Source organism: Neomonachus schauinslandi, chromosome 13 (assembly GCF_002201575.2).
Source record: "Neomonachus schauinslandi chromosome 13, ASM220157v2, whole genome shotgun sequence".
NCBI classification, from domain to species: Eukaryota; Metazoa; Chordata; class Mammalia; order Carnivora; family Phocidae; genus Neomonachus; species Neomonachus schauinslandi.
Window position 1 is genome coordinate 31,155,372 of NC_058415.1, and position 17,638 is coordinate 31,173,009.

General features: G+C 36.0%; 1 protein-coding gene across 1 annotated transcript in view; it reads right to left on the reverse strand.

Moving 5' to 3' along the window:
- Window positions 1-17,638, reverse strand: part of KIAA2026 (KIAA2026 ortholog) — a 158,223-nt gene that overhangs the window by 16,958 nt on the left and 123,627 nt on the right. Inside the window, exon 6 of the mRNA XM_021682404.1 lies at window positions 12,798-12,913. Within this exon, the coding sequence (XP_021538079.1) occupies window positions 12,798-12,913 (116 nt within the window). The remainder of the gene's footprint in view (window positions 1-12,797; window positions 12,914-17,638) is intronic.

Sequence of the window (17,638 nt, forward strand, 5' to 3'; positions counted from 1 at the left end):
TTCTGCATGGAGCACTGGGTGTTATGCACAAACAATGAATCATGGAACACTTCATCTAAAACTAATGATGTAATGCATGGGGATTAACATAAGAATAAAAAAAAAAAATAACAAATTAAACCTAAAGCTAATGGAAGGAAATAATAAAGATTAGATCAGAGTTCAACAAAATAGAGAATAGAACAAGAGAGGAAATCAATGAAATCAAAAGTTCCTTCTTTGAAAGGATCAACAAAATTAACAAGCCGTTAGCTAGATGAACTTAGAAAAAAAAAGACTCAAAGTAGGAAAACCAAAGATGAAAGTGAAGCCATTATGACTAATTCTATAAAAATAAAAAGATTTATAAGAGTACTATGAAAACTGTATGCCACCAAATTGGATAGCCTAAATGATATAGACAAATTCCTCAAAACAAAAATCTACCAGGATTAAGTCACAAAGAAACAGAAAATCTGAATACACCTGTAACTATTAAAGGAGAATGAATCAATGATTAAAAAAATCTCTCAACAAAGAACAGCCCTGGATCTGATGGATTCATTGGTGAATTCTACCAAACATTTAAAGAACTAATACCATTCCTTTTCAAACTTTTCCCAAAAAAACTGAAAAGAAAGACACACTTTCTAATTTTTTTTTTTTTTTAAGATTTTATTTGACAGAGAGAGACACAGCGAGAGAGGGAACACAAGCAGGGGGGAGTGGGAGAGGGAGAAGCAGGCTTCCCGCGGAGCAGGGAGCCTGATGCGGGGCTTGATCCCAGGACCCCGGGATCATGACCACCTGAACCGAAGGCAGACGCTTAACGACTGAGCCACCCAGGTGCCCCACACATTTCCTAATTTTTTCTTTGAGGTTAGCATGACGCTAAAGCCAAAGCCCAACAAGGACACTACAAGAAAACTATAGATGAGTATCTTTCTATTTTTCTTTTTCATTTTTTTGGTTTATATTTTAATTCCTGTTGGTTAACATGGTGTTACATTATTTTGAAGTGATTCAACAATTCAATACATCACCCTGATGCTTATCACCAGAAGTTCACTCCTTAATCGCCATCACATATTTAACCCATCCCCCACCCTCCTTTCTGATAACCATCAGTTTGTTCTCTATAGTTAAGAGTCTGTTTCTTGGTTTCTCTCTTTTTTCCCCTTTGCTTGATTTGTTTCTTAAATTCCACATATGAGTGAAATCATATGGTATTTGTCTTTTTCTGATAGACTTATTTCGATTAGCATTATACTCTCTAGCTCCATTCATGTCATTGCAAATGACAAGATTTCATTCTTTATGGCTGAATAATATTCGTGTGTGTGTGTGTGTGTGTGCACGTGTGGGTGCACGTGCTTGCATGCCACTTTATCCATTCATCAATCAATGGACACTTGGAAAGCTTCCATATCTTCACTATTATAAATAATGCTGTTGTAACATAGGGGTGCATGTATACCTTTGAATTAGTGTTCTTGTATTCTTTGGGTAAATACCCAGTAGTGACATTGCTGGGTCATAAGGTAGTTTTATTTTTAATTTTTTGAGGAGCCTCCATAGTGTATTCCACAGTATCTGCAGCAGTATGCATTCCCACCAACACTGTAAGAGGATTCCCCTTTCTTTACATCCTAGCCAACATCTGTTTTTCTTATGTTGTTGATTTTAGCCATTCTGACAGGTGTGAGGTGATATCTCACTGTAGTTTTGATTTCCAATTCTCTGATAAGTGATGATGAGCATCTTTTCATGTGTCTATTTGCCATCTGGATGTCTTCTTTGGAGAAATGTCTGTTCATGTCTTCTGCCTATTTTTTAACTGGATTATTTGTTTTTTGGGTGTTGGTTGTGTAAGCTCTTTATATATTTTGGATACTATCCCTTTATCTGATATGTCATTTGCTGATATTTCTGCCATTCTAAAGGCTGCCTTTTAGTTTTGTTGATTGTTTCCTTCCCTGTGCAGAAGCTTTTTATTTTGATGTAGCCCCAATAGTTTATTTTTGCTTTTGTTTTCCTTGGCTCAGGAGACCTATCCAGAAAGATGTTTCTATGGCCAATGTCAAAGAAGTTACTGCCTGTGTCCTCTTCTAGAATTTTTATGGTTTCAGGTCTCATATTTAGGTCTTTAATCCATTTTGAATTTAATTTTGTGTATGGTGTAAGAAAGGGGTCCAGTTTGTTTCTTTTGAATGTTTCTGTTTAGTCTTCCCAACACCATTTATTGAAGACAGTCCTTTTCCCATTGGATGTTCTTTCCTGCTTTGTTGAAGATTAACTGACCATATAATTGTGTGTTTATTTCTGGGTTTTCTAATCTGTTCCATTGATCTATGTGTCTCTTTTTGTGCCAGTACAATAAATATTGTTTTGATTACTACAGCTCTGTAATATAACTTGAAGTCTGAAATTGGGATGCCTCCCCCAGGTTTGCTTTCCTTTTTCAAGATTGCTTTGGCTATTCAGGATCTTTTTTTTAGGATTGTCTGTTCTCTGTCTATAAAAAAATGCTGTTGATATTTTGATAGGGATTGCATTAAATGTGTAGATTGCCAATTTGGGTGGTACAGACATTTTAACAATATTTGTTCTCCCAATTCTTGAGCATGGAATGTCTTTTCATTTCTTTGTGTCTTCTTCAATTTCTTTCACCACTGTTTTATGGATTTCACAGTTCAGGTCTTTTATCTCTTTGGTTAGGCTTATTCCTAGGTATCTTATTATTTTGGGTGCAAATAGAAATGGGATTGATTCTTTAATTTCCCTTTCGGCTGCTTCATTATTGGTGTATAGAAATGCAACAGATTTCTGTACATTGATTTTGTATCCTGTGATTTTACTAAATTTGTGGATCAGGTCTAGCAATCTTTTGGTGGAATCTTTCTGGATTTCTATATAGAGTATTATGTCATCTGCAAATAGTGAAAGTTTTACTTCTTCCTTGCTGATTTGGATGCCTTTTATTTTTTTGTTTTCTGACTTTTGTGGCTAGGACTTTCAGTACTATGTTTAATAGAAGTAGTGAGAGGGGACAGCCTTCCCTTGTTCCTGACCTTAGGGGAAAAGCTCTCAGTTTTTCCCCATTAAGGATGATGTTTAAAAAAAAAAATAATGGATGATGTCAGCTGTGGGTTTTTAATGTATGGCCTTTATTATGTTGAGGTACGTTCCCTCTAAACCTACTTTGTTGAAGGTTTTTATCATGAATGGATGTTGTACCTTGTCAAATGCTTTTTTGCATCTATTGAAAAGATCACATGGTTCTTACTCTTTCTCTTACTGATGTGATTGATTTACAAATATTGAACCACCACTGCAACCAGGAATACATTCCACTTGATCCGTGGTGAATGATTTTTTTAGATGTATTATTGAATTTGGTTTGCTAGTATTTGTTCAGGATTTTTGTATCTATTTTCATCAGGGGTATTGGCCTGTAGTTCTCTTTTTTTGGTGGTATCTTTATGTGGTTTCAGTATCAGGGTAATGCTGGCCTCATAAAATGAATTTGGAAGTTTTCCTTCCTTTTCTATGTCTTGGAATAGTTTAAGTAGAATAGGTATTAACTCTTCTTTAAAAATTTGGTCTAATTCACCTTTGAAGCCATTTTGTCCTGGAGTTTTGTTTGTTGGGAATTTTTTGTTACTCATTTAATTCCTGCTGGTTATGAGCCTGTTCAAATTTTCTACTTCCTCCTGTTTCAGTTTTGGTAGCTTATAGGTTTCTAGGAGTTTATCCTTTTCTTCTAGGTTGTCCAATTTGTTGGCATATAGTTTTTCATAATATTCTAACTGTGTACATCTGTGGTATTGGTTGTTATTTCTCCTCTCTCATTTGTGATTTTGTTTGAGTTCTTTCTTTTTCTTGATAAGTCTGCCTAAATGTTTACCAATTTTATTGATTTTTGATCAAAGAACCAGCTGATCTGTTCTATTGCTTTTTTTAGTTTCTATATCATTTGTTTCTGTTCTAATCTTTATTCTATCCTTCCTTCTGCTGGTTTTAGGTTTTGACTGTTGTTCTTTTTCTTGCTTTCTTAGATGTAAAGTTAGGTTGTTTATTTGAGATTTTCCTTGCTTCCTGAGGTAGGCCGATATTGCTATAAACTTCCCTCTTAGAACTGGTTTTGCTGCATCCCAGAGGTTTGGACTGCTGTGTTTTCATTTTCATTTGTTTCCATGTACTTTTTTATTTCTTCTTTGATTTCCTTGTTGACCCATTCATTGTTTAGTAGCATGTTATTCAACCTCTACGTATTACTGGTCTTTCAGGATTTTCTCTTACGGTTGCCTTCTACTTTCACAGCATTGTGTTCAGAAAAGACACATGGTAGGATTTTGATCTTCTTGAGTTTGTTCAGGTTTGTTTTGTGGGCTAATACGTAATCTATTCTGGAGAATATTCCATATGCATTTGAAAAGAATGTATATTCTGCTGTTTTAGGATGGAATGTTCTGAATATATCTGTTAAATACCATCTGGTCCAGGGTGTCCTTCAAAACCACTGTTTCCTTGTTTTTGTGTTTAGATGATCTGTCTACTGATGTAAGTGGGGTGTTAAAGGCCCCTACTATTACCATATTATCAATTAATCCTTTATGTTATTAACTGTTTTACGTATTTGGGTGCTTCGATGATGGGTGCCTAAATATTTACAGTTGTATCTTCTTGTTGGATTGTTCCCTTTATCATCAAATAGTGTCCTCCTTTGTCTCTTTACAGTCTGTTTTATTTATTTATATTTATTTATTTATTTTTTACAGTTTTTGTTTTAAAGCCTAGCTTGTGCAATATATTACCACTCCGGCTTTCTTTTGAGATTGATTTGAATGACAGATGTTTCTTCATCTCCTCACTTTCAGTCTGCAGGTGTCTTCGGGTTTGAAATGAGTCTCTTGTAGGCAGCATATAGATGGATCTTGTTTTTTTATCCATTCTGTCACTCTATGTCTTTTGACTGGAGCATTCAATCCATTTACATTCAAAGTAATTACTGATAGTATGTATTTATTATTTTATTACTTGTTTTGTAGTTGTTTCTGAAGATTTTTTTCTGATTTTTTTTTTGTCTTTCATGTTTTGCTGATTTTCTTTAGTGCTATATTTGGATTTCTTTCTCTTTATTCTTTGCATGTTTATTAGTGGCTTTTTATATATGTTTACCATTAGGGTTGTATATAATCTCTTATGCATATAGCAGTCTATACTAAGTTGACGGTCATTTAAGTTTGAACCCATTCGTTTCCCCTGTTATTGTATTTTATATTCTTTCTTTTGTGTTTTTCTTGACTGATTTTTTTTTTACAGAAATACCCACTTTTGGGCGCCTGGGTGGCTGGCTCAGTTGGTTAAGCGACTGCCTTCGGCTCAGGTCATGATCCTGGAGTCCCGGGATCGAGTCCCGCATCGGGCTCCCTGCTCAGCAGGGAGTCTGCTTCTCCCTCTGACCCTCCCCCCTCTCATGTGCTCTCTCTCTCAAATAAGCAAAATCTTTAAAAAAAAAGAAAAAGAAAAAGAAATACCCACTTTTACTGCTTTTGTGTTTTCATTCCTTTATACTGCCACTTTTGGTCTCTCCTTTCCACTCAAAGAGTCCCCTTTAATATTTCTTGCAGGGCTGATTTAGTGGTCAATAACTCATTCAGTTTTTGTCTGGGCAACTTTTTATCTCTCCTTCTACTCTGAATGATAGCTTTGCTGGATAGAGTATTCTTGGCTGCAGATTATTCCCATTTATCACTTTTGAATATATCATGCCGCTCCCCTGTAGCTTGCAAAGTTTCTGCTGAAAAGTCTCCTCCTAGCCTTAGCTTTTATATTATTTTAAAATTTTTAAACTTTTGTTTTTTAATTATTATTTTTATTATTAACATATGATGTATTATTTGTTTGAGGGGTACAGGTCTGTGATTCATCAGTCTTACACAATACACAGTGCTCCCTACAACACATAACCACCCCAATGTCCATCACCCAGCCACCCCATCCCTCCCACCCCCCTCCACTACAGTAATCCTCAGTCTGTTTCCTGAGATTAAGAGTCTCTTATGGTTTGTCTCCCTCTCTGGTTTCTTCTTGTTTTATTTTTTCCTTTCTTCCCCTATGATCCTCTGCCTTGTTTCTCAAATTCCACATATAAGTGAGATAATATGATAATTGCCTTTCTCTGACTGGCTTATTTCGCTTAGAATACCCTCTAGTTCCATCCACGTCTTTGCAAAAGGCAAGATTTCATTTTTTTGGTGGCTGCATAATATTCCATTGTATATATATACCACATCTTCTTTATCCATCTGTCAATGGACATCTGAGCTCTCTCCACAGTTTGGCTATTGTGGACATTGCTGCTATAAACATTGGCGTGCACATGCCCCTTCGGATTACTGTATCTTTGGAGTAAATACCCAGTAGTGCAATTGCTGGGTCGTAGGGTAGCTCTATTTTCAACTTTTTGAGGAACCTCCCACTGTTTTCCAGAGTAGCTGCACCAGCTTGTCTTCCCACCAACAGTGCAAGAGGGTTCCCCTTTCTCCGCATCCCCGCCAACATCTGTCATTTACGGACTTGTTAATTTTAGCTATTCTGACTGGTGTGAGGTAGTATCTCATTGTGGTTTTGATTTGTATTTTCCTGATGCCTAGTGATGTTGAGCACTTTTTCATGTCTGTTGGCCATTTGAATGTCTTCTTTGGAAAAATGTCTGTTCATGTCTTCTGCCCATTTCTTGACTGGATTATGTGTTCCTTGGGTGTTGAGTTTCATAAGTTCTTTATAGATTTTGGATTCTAGTCCTTTATCTGATAAGACATTTGTAAATATCTTTTCCCATTCTGTCAGTCGTCTTTTGGTTTTGTTGACTGTTTCTTTTGCTCTCCAAAAGCTTTTTATCTTGATGAGGTCCCAATAGTTCATTTCTGCCCTTGCTTCCCTTGCTTTTGGCGATGTTTCTAGGAAGAAGTCGCTGTGGCTGAGGTCGAAGAGGTAGCTGCCTGTGTTCTCCTTTAGGATTTTGATGAATTCCTGTCTCACATTTAGGTCTTTCATCCATTTTGAGTCTATTTTTGTGTGTGGTGTAAGGAAATGGTCCAGTTTCATTCTTCTGCATGTGGCTATCCAATTTTCCCAACACCATTTGTTGAAGAGACTGTCTTTTTTCCATTGGACATTCTTTCCTGCTTTGTCAAAGATGAGTTGACCATAGAGTTGAGGGTCTATTTCTGGGCGCTCTATTCTGTTCCATCAATGTGTCTGTTTTTGTGCCAGTACCAACCTGTCTTGATGATAACAGCTTTGCAATAGAGCTTGAAGTCTGGGACTGTGATGCCACCGGCTTTGCTTTTCTTTTTCAACATTCCTCTGGCTATGCGGGGTCTTTTCTGGTTCCATACAAATTTTAGGATTATTTGTTCCATTTCTTTGAAAAAAGTGGATGGTATTTTTATAGGGATTGCATTGAATGTGTAGATTGCTCTAGGTAGCATAGACATTTTCACAATATTTGTTCTTCCAATCCATGAGCATGGAACGTTTTTCCATCTCTTTGTGTCTTCCTCAATTTCTTTCATGAGTATTTTATAGTTTTCGGAGTACAGATCCTTTGCCTCTTTGGTTAGATTTATTCCTAAGTATCTTATGGTTTTAGGTGCAAATGTAATTGGGATCGACTCCTTAATTTTTCTTCTGTCTTGTTGTTGTTGTATAGAAATGCAACTGATTTTTGTGCATTGACTTTATATCCTGCCACTTTACTGAATTCTTGTATGAGTCCTAAAGATTTTTTTCTTTATTACTGTATTTTGCCAATTTAATTACAATATGTCTTAGTGTGGTTCTGCTTTTGTTGATTTTGATGGCAGTTCTTTGTGCTTCCTGGATCTGGTTATCTGTTTCCTTCCCCAGGTTGGGGAAGTCAGCTATTATTTCTTCAAATAAATTTTCTGTCCCCTTTTCTTTCTCTTCTTTTGGGACTCCTATAATACAAATGTTAGTATGTTTGATGGAGTCACTGAGTTCCCTAAGTCTATTCCTGTTTTGTGTAATTCTTTTTTCTTTCTTTTGTTCAGCTTGATTGCTTTCCATTGCTCTGTCTTCAAGGTCACTAATTTATTCCTCTGCTTCTTTCATCCTGCTACATTCCATCAAGTGTATTTCTCATTTTGTTTACTGAGCCCTTTATCTATGCTATGTTATTCCTTTTCTTTTTAAGATTTTATTTTTAATTAATCTGTATACCCAATGTGGTGCTCAAATGCCCAAGATCAAGAGTCTCATGCTCTACTAACTGAGCCAGTCAGTTGCCCCTCTATGTTATTCCTTAACTCTGTGTTAAGGGTCTCACTCATGTCTTCCACTCTTTTCTCAATACTAGCAAGCATCCTTATGATCATTGCTTTAAATTCTCGAGATATCAGGCATGTTCCTTATATTTGTTTGGCTTAAATCTCTGGCTGTGGCCTTGTCCTGTTCTTTCATCTGGGATAAATTTGTCTCATTTTGCCTGGCTCTCTGTGTCTGTTTCTCTCTGTTAAGAAAGTCAGCTATGTCATCTGCTCTTGAAAAAAGTGACTTCATGAAGAGGAGGTCCTACAGTCCCCTGCAGTGCAGTGTCCCCTGTTTACCAGAACCTGGCACTTCAGGAGAGTATCCTATGTGTGTTGCTTACATCCTGCTGTTGTGTCAGAGTCACTTTTCCTTTCAGTGCAGTCATCTGCACTGACCCTCTACCTGTTGTGGGATGTGCTTACTCTATGGTGTTAGTGAGACTCAGGCAGACAAGTTCTGAGGGGCACATGCCCACCAGGGAACTTGGGAATGGGTTATTGGTGTTAGCTAAATTGCCTTGGGCCACTAGTCTTATGCCAGATCTCCCAAAGTGCTATGGCTGCTGGGGATGTGAAGCTGTTGGGAGAGTGTATGACAATGGCTGGGCATGGCCCGCAGCAGCAGGTATGATGAGGGAACAGAAGGCAAGCTAAGGACAAAGCAGAAACTGACACCCCATGACCCCCAACACCCATGGGATATATGTGACATTCCTCAGGTACTCCTGGCTGCCCTAAAGCTAAGGAAAGGAAAAACAGTTAACCTATAGAGATCACAATCCTGCAAGACTGGAGTCTCCCTCAGTTTACAAATGTCTTAGCAATCTACAAGAACTCATTCCTATCAATAACCTAGCTTCCAGAAGGAAATGTAGATACAATTAAATGTCCTTATAATCTGCAGCCCATTGACAGGCAGGCAGAGTATAATGTTCCTCCAGGAAGTTTCCAACTATTTTCATGTTAATGCCTTGCTAGAGGGAAAAACTTTAACTTCACAATGGCAAGGCCTCTGGTATCCTGTTGAGTCTTCTTTAACATATGAAAATCCTTTTGAAACCTTTTTCCTTACCTCCCCCAACCCCATAGTATATAATCAGCCACCCCTCACAACCCCGGGGCAGCAGCTCTTTCTGCCCATAGGTCCTGTCCCTGTGCTTTAATAAACCACCATATTGCACCAAAGACGTCTCAAGAATTCTTTCTTGGTCCTTGGCTCCAGACTCCACCCCACTGAATCTCACCTATATTCCAAAACCCCATCAGGTATACACCCAGAGTCTGGGAGGGGCACATAGGCAGCTTTAACAAAATTTGCCCTGAGCCCTGGGTCCAGGCTACAAATATCTGTGCAGCCTCTTCTCCCACAGGGAGTTTATGGTTATGCTGGAGCTTGGGGGAGGAAAATGGTGCCTGCCAGTTCCCTCATTTTCAGAGAAGTCCACCAACATGCTCTGAAATCAGTATGAACAAATCTGTCTCCTGTTTGCCCATGGCGTTGTGTAAACTGCCTATTTTATGTTGCCTCTCCGCATAGGCTGCTGTCTCTTTAAGGGCAGCAACCCAGCTATCACTTTCCCCTCTGGCTCACCCAGTGCTGAATCAGCAGACTTTTAAAGCTACAAGCTCCAATTTCCACTGGTTTTACAAACTCATAGAATTCAGCCCCTCTGGTTTTTAAAGCCAAACATTATGGGGATTAGCCTTTCCCATATGAGTTCCTTGGTACAAGTGCCTGTTTCTCTGTCCTCTCCGCATGCACAGCTCCCTCCCTCCTGCGGGCAGCCTCCCTCTGCCTTTCTGACCTTCCTAACCTTTCAGATGCAGCTTCTTCTCTATATTTAATTGTAGAGTTTGTTCTGCCAGTCTTCAGACTGCTCTCTGGTTTACTGACTTGGATGTGGATGATATCTAGTTGTAAACATGGGACAGTGTGAGCTTACGGTCTACCCACTCTGCCACCTTCCCATAAGATAAGAGATACTGATCTGGGGGAGCATGGCAAGATGCCAGAGTGGGTCAACAAAATATAAGCAAATCAAATTCTGCAGCATACTGAAAGGATTATACACCATGACCAAATGAGATTTATACCTGGAATAAAGGACAGTCCAACATATGAAAATTGATTAATGGCATATACTTCATTAACATAATAAAGTGAAGAAACCACATGATTATCTCAACTGCAGAAAAAGCATGACAAAATTCCACATCCTTTCATGATAAAAATACTCAACAAACTAGGAATAGAAGGAAACTATCTCAACATAAGAAAGCCACACAAGAAAAACCCATAGTGAACATCACACTCAATGGTGAAAGACTGAAACCTTTTCTTCTAAGTTTGGGAACAAGGCAAGGATGCTCACTTTTGCTACTTCTATTCAACATTATACTGAAAGTTCTAGACCAAGCATTAGGCAAGAAAAAAGAAAAGGCATCCAAACTGGAAAGAAAAAAATAATCTCTTTTTACAGATGACATGATCTTATATGTAGAAAACCTTAATGATTCCACACAAAAAATTGTTAGAACTAATAAATGAGTTCAGCAAGTAGCAGGATACAAAGGCAACACACAAGAATCAGTTGCATTTCTATAGTGACAACAATCAATCTGAAAAGCAACTTGAAACAATTCCGTTTTTAAAGCATCAAAAAGAATAAAATACTTTGGGGCGCCTGGGTGGCTCAGTTGGTTAAGCGACTGCCTTCGGCTCAGGTCATGATCCTGGAGTCCCGGGATCGAGTCCCACATCGGGCTCCCTGCTCAGTGGGGGGGTCTGCTTCCCCCTCTGCCCTCTTCCCTCTCGTGCTCTCTGTCTCTCATTCTCTCTGTCTCAAATAAATAAATAAAATCTTTAAAAAAAAAAAAGAATAAAATACTTTGGAATTAATCAAGGATGTGAAGGACTTGTACAGTGAAAACTACAAAACACTGGAGAGTAATTAAAGATGACTAAATAAATGAAAACACATCCCATATTCATGGATTGGAAGACTTAATATTTCGAGGATGTCAATACTACCCAAAGTGCTCTACAGATTCACTGCAATCTCTATCAAAATCCTAATGATATTTGTTATGGAATAGAAAAACCTATCCTAAAATTCATATGGCATCTCAAGGGACCTCAAGTAGCTAAAATGATCTTGAAAAATAAAAACAAAGTTGGAATGTTCACACTTCTTGGTTTCAAAACTTACTACTAAACTTACTAATGATTTCTTGGGAACGACACTAAAGGCATAAGCAACAATAAAAAATGAAGAAACTGGACTTCATGGAAAATTTTAAAAATTGTTCATCAAGGGCACTATCAACAAAACAGAAAGGTAACACATAGAATGGAAGAAAATATTTGCAAATAAGGGATTGGAGTAGCCAGAATATACAGAGAACTCCTAAAAAGCAACAAAAAAAATCAACAAACTGATTCAAAAATGGGCAAAAAACTTGAATAGTCATTTCTCCAAAGATATATAAATAACCAATAAGCATATGAGAAGATACACAATATCATTTATCATTAGGCAAATACAAATCAAAAGTACAACAATATACCACCTAGTATTCATTAGGATGGCTACTATAAAAAAAACAACAAAATAACAAATGTTGGTGAGGAGGTGGAGAAATTGGGATCCTGTTGGTGGGAATGGAAAATTGTAGACACTGTGGAAAAGACTATGGTGGTTCTTTAAAAAATTAAAAATAGAATTACCATATGATCCAGAAATTCCACTTCAAAGTATAAACCAAAAGAACTGAAAGCAGTCCTGAAGAGATATCTGCACACCCATGTTCACAGCAACATTATTCGTAATAGCTAAAACACGAAAACCACCCATGTGTCCACTGGCAGATGAATGAATAAGCAAAATGTGGTATATGCATACAATGAAATACCACAGAGCCTTGAAAAGGAAGGAAATTCTGACATATGTCACAATATGGATGAACCCTTAAAATATGCTAAGTGAAATAAGGCAGTCACAAAACCATAAATATTGTATATTATACGAGGTACGTAAGAGTAGTAAAATTATATAGACAGAAAGTAGAATGGTGATGGCCAGGGGCTGGGAAGAAGGAGAATGGGGAGTTATTTAATAGATAAAGAGTTTCAGTTTTACAAGATGAAGAGTTCAGGAGATAGATGGGGTAATAACAATCATTATGAATGTATTTAATACCAATGAACTATACACTTAAAACTGGTTAAGAGGGCAAATTTTGTTTGTCCATTTTACCACAATGGGAAAAAAGAAAAGGAATATAAGCCACAAATAGGGTTTTATTTAATCAATCCTACTTTTTCAGGGCTTAGAAAGTGCCTTGAACACAGTAGGGACTCAAAAATATCTCCTGAATTATAAATCAAGGGAAAATTACAAAATGATTCCAGGATATCTTTCCATAATTATAAATTAAGAGCCCTAAAATAGGTAAAACAGATTCTAAAGTTCAAATTACCGGTTTCTTTGAAAAGCTTTCATCAACTTTGGTTCCCATGGCAGCAATTCATTTAAAAGGCGTATCAACGTTCCATGCAATTCTTTTACAGCTTGCCTCCGATGATACCATTTGCCCTAAAAACACAATGTTCAAGTAAATCCTTTAGATTTAATCTAAAAGTGAATGTCAAGCCTTATTTTCTGAGTAAACACAAGATGAAATGCCATACCCATCAAATGAATACGTCTTCTTTAGAAGGCTGTAAAGGGGAAAAATATCCTGTAATAAATCTTATTTGTAATATTTTAAAGATTCGCAATTCTATAGGAGAAATCTAAAACCTATTTAATCAAATAAGGAGACAAAAATTTTTAAAGTTTTTAATTGGGTCAATTATAAATATTTTAATTGCTAAGTGAAATAAGGCAGTCACAAAACCATAAATATTGTATATTATACGAGGTACGTAAGAGTAGTAAAATCATATAGACAGAAAGTAGAATGGTGATGGCCAGGGGCTGGGAAGGAGAATGGGGAGTTATTTAATAGATAAAGAATTTCAGTTTTACAAGATGAAGAGTTCAGGAGATAGATGGGGTAATAACAATCATTATGAATGTATTTAATACCAATGTTGTAAAAATACAAACATATATATAAACTCACTAAATATGTAACTGATATGGCTCACTTCTGTAAAGTTTTTGTAATCATCCCAAAGAGTGGAGAAAAAGAGAAAAAAAGGATTGTTATATCCAAAAGCAGTCTTAACAAACTTCCTCAGGAAATTTTACAATTATTGTACTTAAAAATGTTTCCAGCACAAACAAGCAGACAAATGGTCATAATTTTCAATAATATAATGCTATAGTTACAGTAAGTGTTAATAATTACTGATACCCCCTCTCTCTATTTGCTAAGTATTATACTAAGTATTTCATTCATAGATCTGTATCTAGAGGGGGGGAGGGAGGGAGGGAAGAGGAGGGAGGAAGGTAAGGAAGAGGGGAGGAAAGAAGGGGTTGTGTGAGCATGAGAGCATACATTACTCAAGCAGTGATGAAAACTCTCTAACGTATGTGCATTTTAGTCTCACTTAACAAATGATAAAACTAAGGCTCAGAGAGATTAAATGACTTGTTTAAGGTCCTATGACCTGAACCTAGACCTGATGCTGAAGTCTTTCTTAGAACTAGAAGTTCTTAGAACTACATTACCTCTTAAAAGCTGTATCACATAATTCAATCTGACATGTTATAAAAACCTCTAATAAAAATTTACTTCAGTACCCATAAAATTATTCAAATACCATAGGAACAATAAGTTTATAGAAGTTTTATCTTTAGGTAGCCAACTCCCCCTTTCCCCACAATGATGTATCAACATCACCACCATCTTCATTTACTGTTATATAACCATGTTGTATTTTTTTTTTTGAGATATAATTCACATACCATTTAGCCCACTCATTTTTTTTTCTTTGATAACAAAAAACACACAACTATATATATTGTGGGTCACATTTAACATGCAAAAATTAGACTTCATCTCATAGCAATTGTTCAGTTAATTTGCACATGTGTAGAACATTAAGTCAGAAAAATAAAATCACTTCCGCCAAAAACAAAAGAAAAAATGGAAAAAAAAAACTACTCCCTAGAGCAAAATGTATTTTATTTTTTTAAAGATTTTATTTATTTGACACAGACAGACACAGCGAGAGAGGGAACACAAGCAAGGGGAATGGGAGAGTGAGAAGCAGGTTTCCCACACAGCAGGGAGCCCGATACGGGGCTCGATCCCAGGACCCTGGGGTCATGACCTGAGCTGAAGGCAGATGCTTAATGACTGAGCCACACAGGCGCCCCGCAAAATGTATTTTAAATCTGCGCATAAATTTTCCAATTTTACATATATCTAAAACTTTCAACATTTCATTCACTGAAATGTGAAATTTTATCTATGTAATGTGAAATTTTAGCCACAAACATAAATGATTAATAATATAGTTCCTACTCCCCCAACATTTTGTGCTTTAAACCAACAAAACGTTTATGCATGTAGAAATAAATGACTACATTTCTACCTCTGAGGTTTTTAAATTGTTTATTTGAAGAGTAGGAAGATGTGGAAGTATATGTGTATGTGCACGTAATGAATATGGAACCTAGGCTCAATGACTAATTCTTGTGTCTTCTTAACGGCATGACAAATGATAATATTGTGAAAAAAATTTCAAGGAAAGTAATTATTTCATATAATAACCTAGACAGACCTTCCCTCTTGTCAAATGCTTTCTCAAAGGACCCAACTTAACAGTAAGTTATATCTCAAAAGTTTATTTCCCACCCTCCCCAAAAAACTAGGTGATAGTATAAAGTGCTTATTCTAACCCATGAAAATAAAACTATTAAACAATAAATAATATTTTCCTCTAGGGAGAGCTAAGTGAGGAAGATGAAAAGGCAGATGACAGTCAACCTAAAATCATGTGCAGAATGAGGTAGCATTCTGTTCCAGTTAAAAAAAAAAAAAAAAGGTAATAAGAGATTTTTTTTCCCTTTAACGGGGCACATCAACATTATTTCTCTACTTTTCAATTACTACCTGGCTCAAAAATGAAATGGTGAGAATAAACTTTTCCTCAGCTAAAGAAAGCAGAAAGAGGAAAGGTATGAGTAATTAATTATATCACCTCTGTAGTATAATTAATTGGAAAAGTGTTAAAAGACTAGAGAGCACTAGGCATGCTGAATTCTTTGTAACTGAGGGTTATAGGGGAAGAATGGCAGATACAGAATTAACCTGGGCAGTATGGCTGCTATCTAGATTAGTGTAGTGGTGATGGTGTGGGGAATGCAGAAGAACTAGCAGTATTATCAGACCTTGGGACTGGGTAGACTGAGGCACAGGAAGAGGAGTCTGTGTAGCTGAATGTCATTATTTCAAGACATCTGTCAGCTGTGTTTGTTTTTCTACTAAATTACTGCATTGATTTTTGTAGAAAAGAGTTTTAAAAAGATTAGAAGATTTTTATCTTATGATTTTATTTTGATTACTAAATTTTAATTAATCCAATGCCCAGAAAATATATTACTTAACTAGCCAACTATATACAGAGAAGGGGTCATAAATATTAATCAGAGAATAGATTTTTAACTTTCCTGTATTTCTGTCTTATCTGCTAACCTGTTTGAAAATGTCTATGGCCTTCTAACTTTATATATGTTTTTTGGACTTCTTCCCTTTCTTTATACTGTATATTCTCAACTTGGGTAGTGATGGTATAGCATTTCATTATTTTAAAATGCATATTTAATCATTTTGTGTTTGGAAAACAAAAAGTCTATTATTCTTATAACAGAAATTACAGAAAGTAAAGACTGATAAAAACTAGAAGATACGTATAAAGAATACAATGACCTCAATGAAGGATATCACTATATCCTGTCATGGGGTATGTGTGTCCACAGTTTTTATGTTTACCAAAAGGGGACATACATTTTTAAGAAGTTCAGAATCACTGCTCTGGGACTGGTATTTTAGGTAAAGTGTTTATCCACTTGGCAGTAAAAAAGGAACTCATACTGCCTATTTCATTTACCATCTTCTTTGGTCAATACAACCCAAATGGAATTAAAACATGTCCCCTTCTACCTAGTGGTGGTCTTGGAGTGTCACAGTATACAATGAGACTAGTGTAAACAGAAAAAAAGTTATGAATTTTTAAAAGAAGTTAGAGATGCCAATGATCTGCATTAACTTGGGTCTAATGTAAAAATCTATGTAAAATCAAATTATTTCCTGAATTTAAATCAATTCATTAACTAAAAGCTAACATTAGCTTTTTTGATTTATTAACTTTATTTACATACACAGAAAGGAAAAACTGAGAATAACTACTGTGTTTCTTCTAGGATAAAATTATTAAAGCTAACGGGAATGAAAAGAACATAATTTTACAGAAGGAAATTGGCTCAGTGAATCACAGGGAAGTACTTGTAGATAGAAGCAGATTTTCAGTTAGAATTCTAGTCTTTTGAATGTTAAAATCTAACTCTCCTGCCACTATATAATGCTGTCCCAATTGGTCTATACACAGACAATTCCTAAAGAACAAAAGATTGTATTGCGTTAAGTATGTATCTTTATATGTAGGTGTCTCTGTAATGCAAAAATTAAAATCTATCAAAACTTATTTTCATTTGTTTAATTAAAATAGTACTTAAAATTATAGTGTTCTAAAGTTTAAAAGTGAATTAAAAAACAAGGAACACAGCACATTCCCCACTCTTCAAATACATAGGAAAGAATATGGATATAATAAAAATCAGAAAGCTCTTATAATCTTTATCTGTAGTGATCAATATAGAACCAAAGACAGCAGGTAGAAGGATTAGTAATAGGCCATTTGTGAAACAGTGTTATAACCACTTCTCAAAAAAATATATTTAATAAGATAAAAGCTAGCAATAGCTTTGCTTTACTAACAAGTATGTGAAAATGGGGATAAACGAACTGTTTTCATTTAATAGTATTTTCTTTTAATATCTCATTCGATATTAGAATTCTCACTATTTTCAGGGATAAAAATTATCTTCTAAGATAATCCCAATGTATTATGTGAACCTAATAATGCAAACATTTACTGCAGGTCACTTTAAAGAAGAGGGGAGTAGTATTTTTCTTTTATGAATTTACTATAAAGTTTAATGTAAAGTATGAATTCAAGCATACACGATGGAACCAAAGGCATACAATATGGTCTAAATCTGAAGCTTACCTTTCAATACTTTCTCATCCAATGTCCACAGCAGCTGCAGATTGCCAGCTCCCTTTCCATGAGATGCCCCAAATGT